This window comes from Oryx dammah, unplaced genomic scaffold (assembly GCF_014754425.2).
Source record: "Oryx dammah isolate SB20612 unplaced genomic scaffold, SCBI_Odam_1.1 HiC_scaffold_19, whole genome shotgun sequence".
Lineage (NCBI taxonomy): Eukaryota > Metazoa > Chordata > Mammalia > Artiodactyla > Bovidae > Oryx > Oryx dammah.
In genome coordinates this window covers 43,223,343-43,241,810 of record NW_024070203.1, presented here as the reverse complement: position 1 = coordinate 43,241,810, position 18,468 = coordinate 43,223,343, and the positions used below count along the sequence as shown (strand labels likewise).

At 39.7% G+C, this 18,468-nt stretch overlaps 1 protein-coding gene across 15 annotated transcripts in view; it reads right to left on the bottom strand.

Moving 5' to 3' along the window:
* Positions 1-18,468, bottom strand: part of CSPP1 (centrosome and spindle pole associated protein 1) — a 119,825-nt gene that overhangs the window by 18,232 nt on the left and 83,125 nt on the right. For all 15 annotated transcript variants that reach the window (XM_040261342.1, XM_040261330.1, XM_040261340.1 and 12 more), the window contains 5 exons: positions 14,620-14,769; positions 13,831-13,977; positions 4,625-4,729; positions 2,874-2,940; positions 2,176-2,293 (listed from right to left, as the gene is read on the bottom strand). In XM_040261342.1, coding sequence (XP_040117276.1) covers positions 2,176-2,293; positions 2,874-2,940; positions 4,625-4,729; positions 13,831-13,977; positions 14,620-14,769 — 587 coding nt within the window. The remainder of the gene's footprint in view (positions 1-2,175; positions 2,294-2,873; positions 2,941-4,624; positions 4,730-13,830; positions 13,978-14,619; positions 14,770-18,468) is intronic.

The following is an 18,468-nucleotide window of genomic DNA, read 5'->3' as shown; positions in this document are numbered from 1 at the left end:
GACTAGGAGACATGACAACTAAACGCAATGTGGTGCCCTGTACTAACTAAATCCTGGAACAGAAAGAAGATACTGATAGAAGAACTGGAGAAATCCATAAAGTCTAGAATTTAGATTGTGGTTAATATTCCAACGTCAGCTTCTTAGTTGTGACAAACATCCTGTGAATGTAAGATGTTAACAATAGGGAGAACTGGGTGAGGGGTCTGTAGAAACTATGTTTGCAACTTTCCTATGATCTAAAATTATGCCAAAATAAACTTTTTTAAGATAAACACTCTTCAAAGAAAATGTGGTAGTTACCCACTTACATTGATTTTACAAGCTACTAAAAGACTGCAACCTACAGTTTGAAGAATATTGCTTTAGAAAACTTATGAGGCCTTTTGGCAAAAATGATCAGAAGTGTTTGACAGTCTGTAAGCTATTTTGCTGGAACATAAATATTTCAGGAAACAATACACTGCTGAAGGAAAATATTTTAAAAACAGTTTTAAAAAGTAACTGTCTTTGGTTATTCCATCTCTGAAGTTTTCTGCTAAATTATTTTCCCTTCAAGGACCAAGTTTCTATGCCTGACGTTTTAGAAGACCAAAAAGGAGAGCTAAGGAGATTGTTTCATAATTGTCTAGTCTATGTCTATGTATGGATGTGAGAGTTGGACTGTGAAGAAAGCTAAGCACCGAAGAATTGATGCTTTTGAACTGTGATGTTGGAGAAGACTCTTGAGAGTCCTTTGGACTGCAAGGAAATCCAACCAGTCCATCCTAAAGGAGATCAGTCCTGGGTGTTCATTCGAAGGACTGATGTTGAAGCTGAAACTCTAATACTTTGGCCACCTGATGAGAAGAGCTAACTCACTGGAAAAGACTCTGATGCTGGGAAAGATTGAGGACAGGAGAAGAAGGGGACGACAGAGGATGAGATGGTTGGATGGCATCACCGACTCAATGGACATGGGTTTGGGTGGACTCCGGCAGTTGGTGATGGACAAGGGAGGCCTGGTGTGCTGCAGTTCATGGGGTGGCAAAGAGTCGGACACGACTGAGCGACTGAACTGAACTGAACTGAGTCTATGTCTTCTTCAACTATCACTTTCCTATCTTGGAATTCCTTATCACCTAGATTAGCTTATGAAGCAACTTCTGAATCCATCTGAGTCCTAAATTAGTCAATTATTTTTCATGCAGTGATTTCTCTGTAGTGAGACTATCTATCCTAAAGACAGAGCTTGAAGAATGGCCTGTTCCCACTACTGATTTATCACTGTCTAATCCTATTAAAAATGTCATGGTTAGGGATAAGGCTCTTGGTTTGCCTTAAGAAAGTCCTACTTCTTTCTTTTTTTTCTTTCTTCCTCCTATCAATACTACCACTGTCATCACCAGTCCATAAATACATTACTGGCAGTACAGAGGGACAATTAAAACACTCAACTAAAATATTTTATATTTACTTAAATCAATATTCATTAAATATCTCATATTTTCACAGTGAATAGATTTCACAACTGTAATGAAACATTTTATGAAGGCAACTTTACATAAAATTCAAGAATGTGAATTACATAGCATATTAGCTAATTAAAGAGAGAGCTCTCGTGCCAAAAAAAGGAAAGAAAGAAAATATACCATATACTACAAAAACAAATAGACTAAAGAAATCACACATTATTTTGTATTAGTTGTACTGAGTCCCTCCCTTGCTTGTTGCTTGTGAAATGTGCTTAGTTGTGTCTGACTCTTTGTGACACCACGGACCACAGCCCGCCAGGCTCCTCTGTGCATAGGTTTCGCAGGCAAGCATCCTGGAGCCGGTTGCCATTTCCTGCTCCAGGGGGTCTTCCCGACCCCGGGATCAAGCCCAGGTCTCTTGTCTCCTGCACTGGCAGGCAATTCTTTACCACTGACTAGAACCACCTAGTGAGTCCCTCCACAGACTATAATTATTTAGCTTATTTCTTCTGGGGGGTGGGAGTGGGGAGCTATTTTCAATCATTACAATTTCATCAATAATCCATGAAAAACATTTTTCAAGCTTGTGAAATTCTAATAGATGTGGGTTTATGATAATTAATCCTGTTCCAAAACTGTAGAATTACTGGACAGCTTCTGATTCCCGATTCTGACAGAAAAGAATACAAAAACAGACAAAAATATGGAATTCAGAACTTGCCTTATATGAACGTCATCATCACTGTCAATGTGTAGTAACCGCCCCTGCAGACGTCGCTCTTCACTACGAAGCTGTTTTCTCATTTCTGATAATTCCATAATTACATTTTTTTTCTCCTCTGAAAATTCCCATCAATAAATGAAAAGTAAAGAGGTACATGAATAAAAGGTTAAACACTAAACATAACCTTTATGACTTATAAAGCTAAAATGCTCAGTTACATTTTTATGGAAAGTTATTTTTAAGGTTTTATATATAGATGCATTGTATGAACATTATTAAGACCCATAAACACACTTCTGATAATACAAGAATTTCAAACATTTAGAAACATTCCTGAAAGGAGGGAGAGACTGCCTTCCCCTATTAAGGGGCAGCAAAATGGAGTTCCTTTGTGATGATGGACAGTTCTGTAACCTTGATTGTGTGGTAGTTACACAATTTACACATGATAAAAATGCACAGAACTACACACACAAACACATAAATTAGTGTAAGTGAAACCAGACGCAGGTCCGTACAGCATACCAGTGTCAATCTCCAGGTTGTGATATTGCACCACTGAGGGAAGCTATGGAGAGGGTGCACAGCACCTCTCTCTACTATTTTACAATATTCTGTGATTCTTATTTTTCAGAACAAGAAAAAGTTAGAAAAAAGGAAACAGTATAGATTACAGGCTTAACAGTCAGCTCTACCTTCTGCACGAAGCTGGTTCTTCCTGGCAGGTACCGGAGGAGACTGTGCCATGGACATGGAACTGTCCTGTTTAACAATCACGACAAAGATAAAGTCAGTATATGTCTTCCCTACTCAGAAGCTTTAAAAGAAGAATTTTAAAAATAAATAAATAAATAAGAGAAACCAGATTCCCAACCAATCTATCTATAAACTTACCTACATCTATTTTTCCTTCCCACTACCATGGGAGAGGCCTTGCCCCAGCCAAAGACAGTACTCTCACCTGTGCTCTGTATCTGACAGGGGACCCCCATCTCCTCCATCCCTGACTCTTCTTTCTCTGCCACCTTTCTATCAGGCTGTGCTTAAAAAACTAACCTCACCCTTCATCACTCACTATCATCCATTCTCTCCTTCCTTCATAGCCATTCTTAAAAAAAAAAAAAAAAAGTATGTGCATTAGTATGGCGCCTGCTTCCTTATTCCCATTCACACCTCACCTCGCAGCCACTGCCTTTGCAGCTCCTACCAAGTGATCCCTCAGCGATGCATTCTATGGGCATTTTAAGGCCTTATTTTAGTTAGCTAGTAGCAACTACTATCATTGACACTTTATTTCCTTGCTCTAAGTGGTGATAATTCTCTACTGTTAGATCCTCAGCCCTCTACTTCCCCTGAACACACACGAGTCAATCGTACTACTTAGGCAGTAACGTTAGTAGTCTTCAAACTACAAATCCGGTGCAGAGCTCCTTCCTTGGACACGACCTGTATTTTCAACCGCCTACTCTATATAAAGCTGTCACTGACTCCCACCCACCACACACAGTCAGTATACCACTATCTGTGTTTCATAAACATATCTTGAAGTTGTCACCCTTTCTCAGTTCTTAATGCCACTGCCATTGTTTAGGTCCTCAAAATTACATCTGGACTTCTACAAAAGCATCTGAACTTTACAGTTTTGCTCCACCTCCATGATGCACCTCCATACCACTGCCTGAGAGAACATTATGCAAGACAAACATGGCCATGTCATTTTCCTACTTAAAACATTACATGAACACAATACATGACGACAGACCAACTAAATCAGAACCACAGAGGGTGGGGCTGAGGAAGGCATCCTAATACATTTCCTTGTCTATTCTAGTAACTGGCCTCTTTGGTATCCTACAGAATGAAGTCAAGCCCTCTAGCACTCCATACAACATCCTGCATATGTTCTAACCTTCACCTCCCCTACGTCATGGTCAGGAATGATCAGGCCAGACCAAACCATGTATTCTCCATGCTGCCACATGGCTTACAGTTCCCTCCAAAATTCTGCATGTGTTGGAAGTTGCTCTTCCTCATCCTCTTTTTGGCAAATTCCTACTCATTCTTTAAGAGTCAACTCAAGGATCAACCCTTTCTGGAACATTTTCCTGGCTGTCTTTTAATTGTAATTTAGTCTAAAGTACAAAGGACTTTATCAGCGTAACCACAACTAGCTAGTAGATATATTATCAAAGAAAAAGCCTTCCTGAGAGACCTGACCAAGAGCCACATGCTAAATTATGAGCTGTCAAAAGAACTGAAACTTCAAGGCACCAAAGTTTTATCATTTGTAAGTATTACCATTACAACTGAAGAAACAGACAAATTAATGTAAACATCACCTATGTTTCAGATCTTAAAAAAGTAATCTAGCTAATTAAGATGAATAAGAAAATCTCATTCAATCATCTTAATCTTAGATGAATAAATGAAAAGAAAAAGCATATACCTGAGTAAAGGAAGTTATAATGCTGTCAACTGAAGGAGGTCTTTGGAGTCTGCTTGCAATCTTATTCTGAAGAGCAGGAACCACAGGAGAAGGCTGTCTCAAATGCTGACGTGAGGGGAGGGGCGGGAAATATATATATATATATATATATATATATGCATAAACACACATACTCCCCAACATATGTCTATGTGTGTATAAACATACCCCAACATGTATGTGTCTATAAACATACACACATATGTATGTCTACATATACATATGCAAACACACATACCCCTAGTAGTTAATAAGACCACCAAAGAGGTTCGGACTACTATTGCTTTAATAAAATATTTACCAAAAAATCTATAAAAATATTAGATCACTATGTTGTGCACTCAAAACCAATATATTAATATTGTAAATCAACTACCTTCCATTAAAAAACATATCTACCCAAGAAGTCAGAAATTCAATTCCGCACAACTGCACTCATCTCACATGCTAGTAAAGTAATGCTCAAAATTCTCCAAGCCAGGCTTCAGCAATACGTGAACTGTGAACTTCCAGATGTTCAAGCTGGTTTTAGAAAAGGCACAGGAACCAGAGATCAAATTGCCAACATCCACTGGATCATCGAAAAAGCAAGAGAGTTCCAGAAAAACATCTATTTCTGCTTTATTGACTATGCCCAAGCCTTTGACTGTGTGGATCACAATAAACTGTAGAAAATTCTGAAAGAGATAGGAATACCAGACCACCTGACCTGCCTCTTGAGAAATCTGTATGCAGGTCAGGAAACAACAGCTAGAACTGGACATGGAACAACAGACTGGTTGTTCTGTATACTGTCACCCTGCTTATTTAACTTATATGCAGAGTACATCATGAGAAATGCTGGACTGGAAGAAACACAAGCTGGAATCAAGATTGCTGGGAGAAATATCAATAACCTCAGATATGCAGATGACACCACCCTTATGGCAGAAAGTGAAGAGGAACTAAAAAGCCTCTTGATGAAAGTAAAAGTGGAGAGTGAAAAAGTTGGCCTAAAGCTCAATATTCAGAAAAAAAAAGATCATGGCATCTGGGCCCATCACTTCATGGGAAATAGATGGGTAACCAGTGGAAACAGTGTCAGACTTTAATTTTGGGGGCTCCAAAATCACTGCAGGTGGTGACTGCAGCCAAGAAATTAAAAGATGCTTACTCCTTAAAAGGAAAGTTATGAGCAACCTAGATAGTATATTCAAAAGCAGAGACATTAGTTTGCCGACTAAGGTCCGTCTAGTCAAGGCTATGGTTTTTCCTGTGGTCATGTATGGATGTGAGAGTTGGACTGTGAAGAAGGCTGAGCACTGAAGAAATGATGCTTTTGAACTGTGGTGTTGGAGAAGACTCTTGAGAGTCCCTTGGACTGCAAGGAGATCCAACCAGTCCATTCTGAAGGAGATCAGCCCTGGGATTTCTTTGGAAGGAATAATTCTAAAGCTGAAACTCCAGTACTTTGGCCACCTCATGAGAAGAGTTGACTCATTGGAAAAGGAGGAATTGGGGGCAGGAGGAGAAGGGGACGACAGAGGATAAGATGGCTGGATGGCATCACTGACTCGAAGGACATGAGTCTGAGTGAACTCCGGGAGTTGGTGATGGACAGGGAGGCCTGGCATGCTGCAATTCATGAGGTCGCAAAGAGTCAGACACGACTGAGCGACTGAACGGAATTGAATATCAAATATATTGGTTAGGATAAACAAATGGATTTACATATCCTGAGGGTCGGACACGACTGAGCGACTTCACTTTCATGCATTGGAGAAGGAAATGGCAACCCACTCCAGTGTTCTTGCCTGGAGAATCCCAGGGATGGGGGAGCCTAGTGGGCTGCCGTCTCTGGGGTCGCACAGAGTCGGACACGACTGAAGCGACTTGGCAGCAGCAGCAGCAGCCCAGATGAGCTACCCCCCTGCCCGAGGCCAGGGGCGGTGGCTGGGAGGAGCTACTCTACTCTGGAGGCCAGGGGTTAGGATAAACAATTGGATTTACATATATTTATTAAGGGGCAGCAGCCAGGAGAAGCTACCCCACGCCAGAGGGCAGGGGCAGCGGCCAAGAAGAGCAAGCCCACATCCAAGGAGCGGTGGCTGTGTGGGCGCAGGAGGGCAAAGAGGAGCTACTCCACGTTCAAGGTCAGGAGGGGGGGCGGTGAGAAGATACCCCTCATCCAAGGTAAAAGAAACCCAAGTAAGACAGTAGGTGTTGCAAGAGGGCATCAGAGGGCAGACACACTGAAACCATAATCACAGAAAACTAGTCAATCTAATCACACAGACCACAGCCTTGTCTAATTCAGTGAAACTAAGCCATGCCCTGTGGGGCCACCCAAAAAGGGCAGGGCAGGGTGGAGAGGTCTGGTGAAGGGAATGGCAAACCACTTCAGTATTCTTGCCTTGAGAACTTCATGAACAGTATGAAAAGGCAGATCAGTGGAGAAATAACTCCAGAAAGAATGAAAGGATGGAGCCAAAGCAAAAACAATACCCAGTTGTGGATGTGACTGGTGATAGAAGCAAGGTCCGATGCTGTAAAGAGCAATATTGCAAAAAAACCTGGAATGTTAGCTCCATGAATCAAGGAAAATTGGAAGTGGTCAAACAGGAAATGGCAAGAGTGAACGCCGACATTCTAGGAATCAGTGAACTAAAATGGACTGGAATGGGTGAATTTCACTCAGATGACCATTATATCTACTACTGTGGGCAGGAATCCCTCAGAAGAAATGGAGTAGCCATCATGGTCAACAAGAGAGTCCAAAATGCACTACTTGGATGCAATCTCAAAAACGACAAAATGATCTCTGTTCAATTCCAAGGCAAACCATTCAATATCACAGTAATCCAAGCCTATGCCCCAACCAGTAACGCTGAAGAAGCTGAAGTTAAACAGTTCTATGACGACCTACAAAACCTTTTAGAACTAACACCCAAAAAAGATGTCCTTTTCATTATAGGGGACTGGAATACAAAAGTAGGAAGCCAAGAAACACCTGGAGTAACAGGCAAATTTGGCCTTGGAATACAGAATGAAGCAGGGCAAAGGCTAATAAAGTTTTGCCAAGAGAACACACTGGTCATAGCAAATATCCTTTTCCAACAAAACAAGAGAAGACCCTACATATGGACATCATCAGATGGTCAACACCGAAATCAGATTGATTACATTCTTTGCAGCCAAAGATGGAGAAGCTCTATACACTCAGCAAAAATAAGACCTGGAGCTGAACTATGGCTCAGATCATGAACTCCTTATTGCCAAATTCAGACTTAAATTGAAGAATGTAGGGAAAACCACCAGACCATTCAGGTATGACCTAAATCAAATCCCTATGATTATACAGTGGAAGTGAGAAATAGATTTAAGGGACTAGATCTGATAGACAGAGTGCCTGGTGAACTATGGACGGAGGTTCGTGACACTGTACAGGAGACAGGGATCAAGACCATCCCCATGGAAAAGAAATGCAAAAAAGTAAAATGGATGTCTGAGGAGGCCTTACAAATAGCTGTGAAAAGAAGAGAAGTGAAAAGCCAAGGAGAAAAGGAAAGATATAAGCATCTGAATGCAGAGTTCCAAAATATCTCAAGAAGAGATAAGAAAGCCCTCCCCAGAGATCAATGCAAAGAAACAGAGGAAAACAACAAAATGGGAAAGACTAGAGATCTCTTCAAGAAAATCAGAGATACCAAGGGAACATTTCATGCAAAGATGGGCTCGATAAAGGACAGAAATGGTATGGACCTAACAGAAGCAGAAGATATTAAGAAGAGGTGGCAAGAATACACAGAAGAACTGTACAAAAAAGATCTTCACAACCAAGATAATCACGATGGTGTGATCACTCACCGAGAGCCAGACATCCTGGAATGTGAAGTCAAGTGGGCCTTAGAAAGCATCATTACAAACAAAGCTAGTGGAAGTGATGGAATTCCAGTTGAGCTATTTCAAATCCTGAAAGATGATGCTGTGAAAGTGCTGCACTCAATATGCCAGCAAATTTGGAAAACTCAGCAGCGGACACAGGACTGAAAAAGGTCAGTTTTCATTCCAATCCCAAAGAAAGGCAATGTCAAAGAATGCTCAAACTACTGCACAATTGCACTCATCTCACACGCTAGTAAAGTAATGCTCAAAATTCTCCAAGCCAGGCTTCAGCAGATGCTCAAGTTCGTTTTAGAAAAGGCAGAGGAACGAGAGATCAAATTGCCAACATCCACTGGATCATCGAAAAAGTGAGAGAGTTCCAGAAAAACATCTATTTCTGCTATTGACTGTGCCAAAGCCTTTGACTGTGTGGATCACAATAAACTGTAGAAAATTCTGAAAGAGATGGGAATACCAGACCACCTGACCTGCCTCTTGAGAAATCTGTATGCAGGTCAGGAAACAACAGCTAGAACTGGACATGGAGCAACAGACTGGTTCCAAATAGGAAAAGGAGTATATCAAGGTTGTATATTGTCACCCTGCTTATTTAACTTCTATGCAGAGTACACCATGATAAATGCTGGGCTGGAAGAAACACAAGCTGGAATCAAGATTGCCAGGAGAAATATCAATAACCTCAGATATGCAGATGACACCACCCTTATGGCAGAAAGTGAAGAGGAACTCAAAAGCCTCTTGATGAAAGTGAAAGAGGAGAGTGAAAAAGTTGGCTTAAAGCTCAACATGCAGAAAACGAAGATCATGGCATCTGGGCCCAATCACTTCATGGGAAATAGATGGGGAAACAGTGTCAGACTTTATTTTTGGGGGCTCCAGAATCACTGCAGATGGTGACTGCAGCCATGAAATTAAAAGACACTTACTTCTTGGAAGGAAAGTTATGACCAACCTAGATAGTGTATTCAAAAGCAGAGACATTACTTTGCCAACAAAGGTCCGTCTAGTCAAGGCTATGGTTTTTCTAGTAGTCATGTATGGATGTGAGAGTTGGACTGTGAAGAAAGCTGAGCACCAAAGAATTGATGCTTTGGAACTGTGGTATTGGAGAAGACTCTTGAGAGTCCCTTGGACTGCAAGGAGATCTGACCAGTCCATTCTAAAGGAGATCAGCCCTGGGTATTCTTTGAAAGGAATGATGCTAAAGCTGAAACTCCAGTACTTTGGTCACCTCATGCGAAGACTTGACTCAGTGGAAAAGAGTCTGATGCTGGGAGGGATTGTGGGCAGGAGGAGAAGGGGACGACAGAGGATGAGATGGCTGGATGGCATCACTGACTCGATGGACGTGAGTTTGAGTGAACTCCGGGAGTTGGTGATGGACAGGAAGTCCTGGCGTGCTGCAATTCATGAGGTCGCAAAGAGTCGGACACGAAAATGAGTGACTGAACTCATCCTTATTAAAGAATATGACTATCAGATTAGGATTAAAAAATTCAACAAACTGAAGTAAAGCAATAGCATACTAGATATTGGGAAAGCAGAGAAAACAAAAAAATATAGTCAAAGTAATAAACTGTTTCAATAATAAAAAGAAATAGGATAAAACAAAAAAGAAACAAAAAGCCTTTTCTGGGTAAATGATATAAATCAGTCTCTAAAATCTAGATTCCCTTGTCACCAGGAACATCAAGAGTCAGAGCAGAGCTCTGCATCTCCATGAGAGAAGAAAACAGGGTTTCAGGTCATGGTGTAATAGAGCTAATTGCTCCCAACTTCATATTAAAATAAAAATGCTGGAAACACAAATACTCCTAACAAAATGCAATAATGATTGTCTGAGTAAAAATATAAATGTGTATTTATAAAGGTTGATGTTAAATTGTTCATTCTGCACAGTAAAAAATCAAATATTACTTTCACTAGTGACTAACACAATTAGAAATATATGAGAGACAAAATTTTAAAAGAAACTCTAGGTGACCACAAGCAGAAGTATAGCTACAAATTAAACTTTCTAAAGGATTGCAAAGAATGAAGCAAAGAAAGCATAGTCCACATAATAAACAGTAACTGTCAAGGAAGCAAAAACAAACAAAAAAGTCAGAAATTCAATTAATATGATCAAATACGTTGGCTATGATAAACATAAATGGATTCAATGTCTCATTAAGATAATAACTCAGATTAGGATAAAAAACAAATTTCAACTAACTAAAATATACAGACTAAAAATTAAAAATGCATACAAAAAAGTAAAAACTAAAAGAGTACACAAATATATTTTAGGACTACATAAATTAAAAAATAACAGCTAGCAATGATAATTTCAAAATTGAGGGTAAAGTGCATTAAAAGGAACAAAGCTGCTTGAAAACTTTCTGATATATCACAATTAAACTATAGAACAGTCATAAAATTACATATCTCTAAGCATTTTTTTTAGGTGTAATAAGTGGCATAACCAGAACTGTGAGAAACAACTTTCATTTTCAAATAATCAATTTTACAATAAAATATTCTCGGCTTTCCATTCAATTTTGCTATAAACCAAGCACTGCTCTAAAAAACTTTATCAATTAAAATTGTGAATGATATGACAATTGACTGATATATTTTAAAACGCTGAGAAAATATATATCCAATCATATATCCTAAGAATGAAGGATATTAGCCTTATGTTCCTGGAACACTGAAAACAAAACAAAAATACAGATCTGACTCATAGATTCCCCTTTAAACAACATTTCAGCAAATTCAAATTGTGAATATTTATTTCTATCACCATAAAACCTGGGGGTGAGAAATTCAAAGAGTATATTTGTACCAGTCAGAAATGGTTCACACTATCTGCAAAAGATTACATATTGAACAATGTACCAAAACACACCATAAATACACCAGAGCAGCACACTGGTTGAAAGTAATCTTTTTGTCAACTCTACTTAGAAGAAATAATGTCTGCATAAATCTAAATTTCTGAAAATAATATTTTAAAAATTAAATTGGGCTAAACCTACAAGATATGGGGTTTTCCAAGGTATGGTTCACAAGCCAACTGCATCCAAACCCCTATGGATTACTAAATCACACTAAGCAAATCCGATACTGCTGAGAAAGACTGAGGGCAGAAGGAGACGGGGCAGAGGATGAGATGCTTGGATGGCATCACCGACTCAATGGACATGAGTTTGAGCAAACTCTGTGAGACAGTGAAGGAGAGGGAAGCCTGGCATGCTGCAATCCATGGGGTCAAAGAGCTGGACATGAGTTAGTAACTGAACAACAACAAATGAGCTACACTGTAGATGAGACCAGGAATATGCATTTTTATTAAGTCCCTAGACTGGTTCCAAATAGGAAAAGGAGTACGTCAAGGCTGTATATTGTCACCCTGCTTCTTTAACTTATATGCAGAGTACATCATGAGAAACGCTGGGCTGGAATAAGCACGAGCTGGTATCAAGATTGCCGGAAGAAATATCAATAACCTCAGATATGCACATGACACCACCCTTATGGCACAAAGTGAAAAGGAACTAAAAAGCCTCTTGATGAGAGTAAAAAAGTTGACTTAAAGCTCAACATTCAGAAAACGAAGATCATGGCATCTGGGCCCATCACTTCATGGGAAATAGATGGGGAAACAATGGAAACTGTCAGACTTTATTTTCGGGGGCTCCACAATCACTGCAGATGGTGATTGCAGCCATGAAATTAAAAGACGCTTACTCCTTGGAAGGAAAGTTATGACCAACCTAGATAGCATATTCAAAAGCAGAGACATTATTTTGCCAACAAAGGTCCGTCTAGTCAAGGCTATGGTTTTTCCTGTGGTCATGTATGGATGTGAGAGTTGGACTGTGAAGAAAGCTGAGCACCAAAGAATTGATGCTTTTCAACTGTGGTGTTGGAGAAGACTCTTGAGAGTCCCTTGGACTGCAAGGAGATCCAACCAGTCCATTCTAAAGGAGATCAGTCCTGGGTGTTCTTTGGAAGGAATGATGCTAAAGCTGAAACTCCAATACTTTGGCCACCTCATGTGAAGAGTTGACTCATTGGAAAAGACTCTGATGCTGGGAGGGATTGGGGGAAGGAGGAAAAGGGGACGACAGAGGATGAGATGGCTTGATTGCATCACCGACTCGATGCACATGAGTATGGGTGAACTCTGGGAGTTGGTGATGGACAGGGAGGCCTGGGGTGCTGCAATTGATGGGGTCGTCAAGACTCGGCCACAATCGAGCGACTGAATGGAGTGATACTATGGGCTCAGTGGTAAGAATCTGCCTGCCAACACAGGAGATGTAGGTTCAATTCGTGGGTCAGGAAGATCCACTGGAGAAGCAAATGGAAACCCACTCCAGTATTCCTGTCTGGGAAATCCCATTGACAGAGGAGTCTGTGGGCTATAGTCCATGGGGGTGCAAAACAGATGGACATGACAGAAACTAAACAAGTGACACTGTACATACTACACTTTAAATATACCTCTGAATAACAAGCAAAGATATGAGCTGGAGTTTCATAAGGGCAAACTGATTTTCTAAAGAGAAAACACCTAATAACTGATTCACACACCTAAGGGTGAATCAACCCCCATCTCAGAAACATGGACTTCAAATCAATCTGCAGTGAGCCACAAGTTTCTTTTTTAATTTCCAATCCATTGTGGACAGATGCATAAAAGAGTAAGAATGAATTATAGTTGATCCTTGAACAATGCAGGTTTGAACCACACAGGTCCACTTCCACAGAGATATTTTTCTGTATCAAATGCTGCAGTACTACAGGCAGTGGTGGGCTGATTACACAGACGTGTAGGAACTGCAAGTATGGAGGGCCAGTTATCAATTACACACATGCATTAACCCCTGGGCTTAACCCTGGTTCAAGGGTCAACTGTACTAGCTAAATAAAAACTTTTAACAGATGTTACAAAATCCAAACCCAATTTTTTTTTTTACACCGATTCAACAGACATAAAATTATAATGACAAATTGCTATGAAAGTTTCCAAACACTTTCAATCTTATCAGGAACAGTTCCTGAGGTGCTTCTCCACGGACCTGTGGGAACAAGACTACTCTGTTCACAGCAGGGAAAATACAACAAAGCACAGTGACATCACCTAGTACAGAAAGTTCAGTGCACTGCACCCAGAAAAGCACCACGACGGGTAGAGACAGAAGCACCTCCTCTGCCTTTTGCTGACCACTCTACTTTTACAGGGAAAATGGGTTAGACAATGGGCTCCACAGACATTTTTCTCTGAAACTTACCTTTGTATCTTCCCCAATCATGTTTTCTCTTTCATAGTAGTGCTGAAGTTGTAGGTTATGTTTTTCTTCTTCTTCTTTCTTCTTTCTTTCTGCTTCTTTTCTTCTTTCTTCAGCTAACCGAATAAGCTCTTCGTTTTTCAGTCTTTGCTTTAAAATAAAGAAAAAATACACACTCCATACACACATTCAGTTCATTCATATTTGTGTGAAATAAAGAGATAAAACGGAGGTTATAGACGATACGTGCTCAAGTCACTCAAGTTGTGTCCGATTCTTTGCAACCCTTTGGACTATAGCCCACCAGGCTCCTCTGGCCATGGGATTTTCCAGGCAAGAATACTGGAATGGGTTGCCATTTCCTCCTCCAGGGGATCTTCTTGACCCAGGGATCAAACCTGTGTCTCCTGCACTGCAAGCAGATTCTTTACTGCTGAGTTATCAAGGAAACCCATAGATGACATACTGGTCTGTTTAATAATAAAATATTAGGTATCTAAAATATTACAACATGCTAGTCAGTCTAAACTATTTTTTGGCTGTAAAAAATAGTTTATCTCTTTTCTTTTCTTAATTTAGTATTTCTTAATTATCTCTTTTCTTAATCTAGTATCTCTTTTAATTTAGTATTTTATTTTTATAAAGTAACATCTAACAAATGCATACTGATCTGCTATTTTCTAAATGTATTCCAAGACTGTTCTCTTTTGTGAGTAATAGGTATCTTTTCAAGTCAAAGTAAGGAGTTCATTCTCAAACTAAGCAGAAAAAGAGAGTAGGGAAAAAATGCACCTCCTCCTCTTTCTCCCTTTTCTTTTCCTGCTCCTCTTCGTACTCTTGCTGGATTCGAGCTCTCTGTTCTGCAAGCCGTTTTTCTTCTTTTTCTTCAGCAATTCTTAATCTCTCTCGCTCTGCTTCTTCTCTTTGTTTCTTTTCCTCAATCTAAAGAATTAAGAATTAAACCTAGTTATTACTTTGTGAAACTACTGAAAAGTTAGAATACCACTTAATTTACTGTTATCCTATGAATTCAACCTTTATATCCTGCTTTTGTATGTAAAAGTAAGTTCCTAAATTTTTCAGTTTTCTGTATTGTATTAGAGGCCACATGATATAATGATAAGAGCTCTAAGTAAAATTCCAGCTCCCACAGACCTTATGAAACTTTCTGGTTCAGTTTTGTCATTTGGTAAAAAAGAGTTACTAACATCTGTATCTCAAAGTGGTGCTCAAAGATTGAAATGAAAATATGTATGTAAAAAACATAAAAGTTCCTATGTAAAAGGTCCAATACTTAGTAATTCATGATTATATTATTCTATAATGACTACTACTGCTGCTGCTGCTAAGTCACTTCAGTCGTGTCCGACTCTGTGTGACCCCATAGACGGCAACCCACCAGGCTCCCCCATCCCTGGCATTCTCCAGGCAAGAACACTGGAGTAGGTTGCCATTTCCTTCTCCAATGCATGAGAGTGAAAAGTGAAAGTGAAGTCACTCAGTCGTATCTGACTCTTAGCGACCCCATGGACTGCAGCCTACCAGGCTCCTCCATCCATACGATTTTCCAGGCCAGAGTACTGGAGTGGGGTGCCATTGCCTTCTCCAATGACTACTACTACTATGTCTCAAAGTTCCTTGTGATTAGTATCCTGAAACAGCAGTGAAATGTTTTAGCAACCATTCTTTAAGTAGAAATCTCTTCCCTAGAACAGCCTTTCTTATTTTCTAATGACAAGATGTAAGGTTTATGAAGATGTCAGCTACAAGGATTCGTAATTAAGTTTTGTTTGAATGCCACCTGAAACCTGCAGTACTGAGTGTTCTAGGCGAATATTATAAGGCAAAGTGACAGGAGGAAGACTCTAAGAGATAGTCTATATCCTTCATGAATGAGACACAGAAGAATGACAGCATGGGACCTGAGGATTCATGATGCTGGTTTAAGGATATCAATAAATTTTTATCCCTCTTAAGTATGGACTGATCATGACTATTCACAATATTTTAAGAGTTCTTATCTGCATATTTCCTCTAGTCTCAAGGTTGCTATATTTAGTGCTGTCAAACTTTTGAGCTATAAGAACTGTAGTCTTCTTACCTATGCCACAACTTTACATGCTAGGGCTTTTTCCAACATTTATCACAAACCTTTTAAATATGTACAGTCCTAATATTTAGGACCAAGTGGTGTGTATGTAATCACCTCCTCAATTACAATAGCCCTAAAGAAAACATCATTCATGAACCATACAATAAAACCACACATTTAACACTCAGTTCCCTTTTTCTCCTCCATGAAAAAAATAATCACAATCACCAGGTCACTTCACCATTAATGGGTCACAATCATAAATGATCTCACACCTAATGAATCCACAGAAATATCATTCCAACAAAAATGCCACACAGCTCTTCAACAAAAAGAGAAAAGTTATTGCTCAGGTCAATGGTTTGCAAATCATATAATACAAAAGTAGTTCAATGGTCCTGCAAATAGTTTGTTAAACTTGCTAATTATTTTTAAAGTTGCAGTTTAAAATGACATCTAAACACTCACATGTATTATTCACCAAATTTGAAGCACATGAAGACTATTGCTGCACTAAAACTAATGGTATAAGTTTTTTAGTGTTAAAACTTATTTATGCAGACATGGAGTTAAGGCTTCCTTTGCATCTTTGTGCACAGATCTGAACATTTTATAACATTTCTTTTAACACTGAAGTTTGGGGATTCTTTTTTGTCTGACACTATATTGTTGATATTAATAAATACCATTTAGCTATTTTACATTTTCTTGGAGCTCTGGGATAGATTTTGTTTGAGGGGAAAGCAGGAGATTTTAACAGACTCCTAAAAGAAAAATACATAAACCACCATTTTATAGGCTGGGAGAACTGACGGTTGAACTTATTCTGAAACTAGTAAGTTAAAGTTTCCCACAATACTACTATTTTTTTCCAGAAGAAAGACACTGGAGTGTGTGGACTCTCTAGGTATGACACTTAAAGGCAGGAGACTTGGGGCCAACGTGCTAGTTCTGCAAACACAGGAGAGCCTCAGCCTTTTTTTGGTCTTAAAATAAAAATAGTAATACCTTCCTCAGAGACCTGTGAGGCTTAATAAGAAAATATATGTAAACCTATCTTACAAACAATAAAAGACTACAAAATGACAAGATTTATTTATTTTTCCCTAAATTCTACCCTCAGTTCAGTCGGTCAGTCACGTCCAACTCTTTGCGACTCCAAGGACTGCAGCATGCCAGGCTTCCCTGTCTATCACCAACTCCCGGACCTTAAATCCATGTCCATCGAGTTGGTGATGCCATCCAACTATCTCATTCTCTGTCATCCTCTTCTCTTCCTGCCTTCAATCTTTCCCAGCATCAGGGTCTTTTCCAATGAGTCAGTTTTTCCCATCAGGTGGCCAAAGTATTGGAGCTTCGGTTTCAGCATCAGTCCTTCCAATGAATATACAGGACTGATCTCCTTTAGGATGGACTGGTTGGACCTCCTTCCAGTCCAAGGGACTCTCTCAAGAGTCTTCTCCAACACCACAGTTCAAAAGCATCAATTCTCCACTGCCCAGCTTTCTTTATGATCCAACTCTCACACCTATACATGGCAACTGGGAAAACCATAGCTTTGACTAGATGGACTTTTGTTGGTAATGTCTCTGCTTTTGAATATGCTATCTAGGTTGGTGATAACTTTCCTTCCAAGGAGTAACCGTCTTTTAATTTCATGGCTGCAATCACCATCTGCAGTGATTTTGGAGCCCCAAAAAATAAAGTCAGCCACTGTTTCCCCATCTATTTTCCAAGAAGTGATGGGACCGGATGCCATGATCTTCGTTTTCTGAATGTTGAGCTTTAAGCTAACTTTTTCACTCTTGTCTTTTACTTTCATCAAGAGGCTCTATAGTTCTTCACTTTGTCATAAGGGTGGTGTCATCTGCATATCTGAGGTTATTGATATTTCTCCCGGCAATCTTGATTCCAGCTCGTGCTTCTTCCAGCCCAGCGTTTCTCATGATGTACTTTGAATAGAAGTTAAAGAAGCAGGCTGACAATATACAGCCTTGACGTACTCCTTTTCCTATTTGGAACCAGTCTATTGTTCCAAGTCTAGTTCTAACTCTTGCTTCCTGACCTGCATATAGGTTTCTCAAGAGGCAGGTCAGGTGGTCTCGTATTTCCTCCCATCTCTTTCAGAATTTTCCACAGTTTACTGTGATCCACACAGTCAAAGGCTTTGGCATAGTCAATAAAGCAGAAATAGGTGTTTTTCTGGAACTTTCTTGCTTTTTCAATGATCCAGCAGATGTTGGCAATTTGATCTCTGGTTCCTCTGCCTTTTCTAAAACCAGCTTGAACATCTGGAAGTTCATGGTTCATGTACTGCTGAACCCTGGCTTGGAGAATTTTGAGCATTACTTTACTAGCGTGTGAAATGAGTGCAATTGTGCAGTAGTTTGAGTATTCTCTGGCACTGCCTTTCTTTGGCATTGGAATAAAAACAGACCTTTTCCAGTCCTGTGGCTACTGTTGAGTTTTCCAAACTTGCTGGCATATTGAGTACAGCATTTTCACAGCATCATCTTTTAGGATTTGAAATACTTCAACTGGAATTCCAT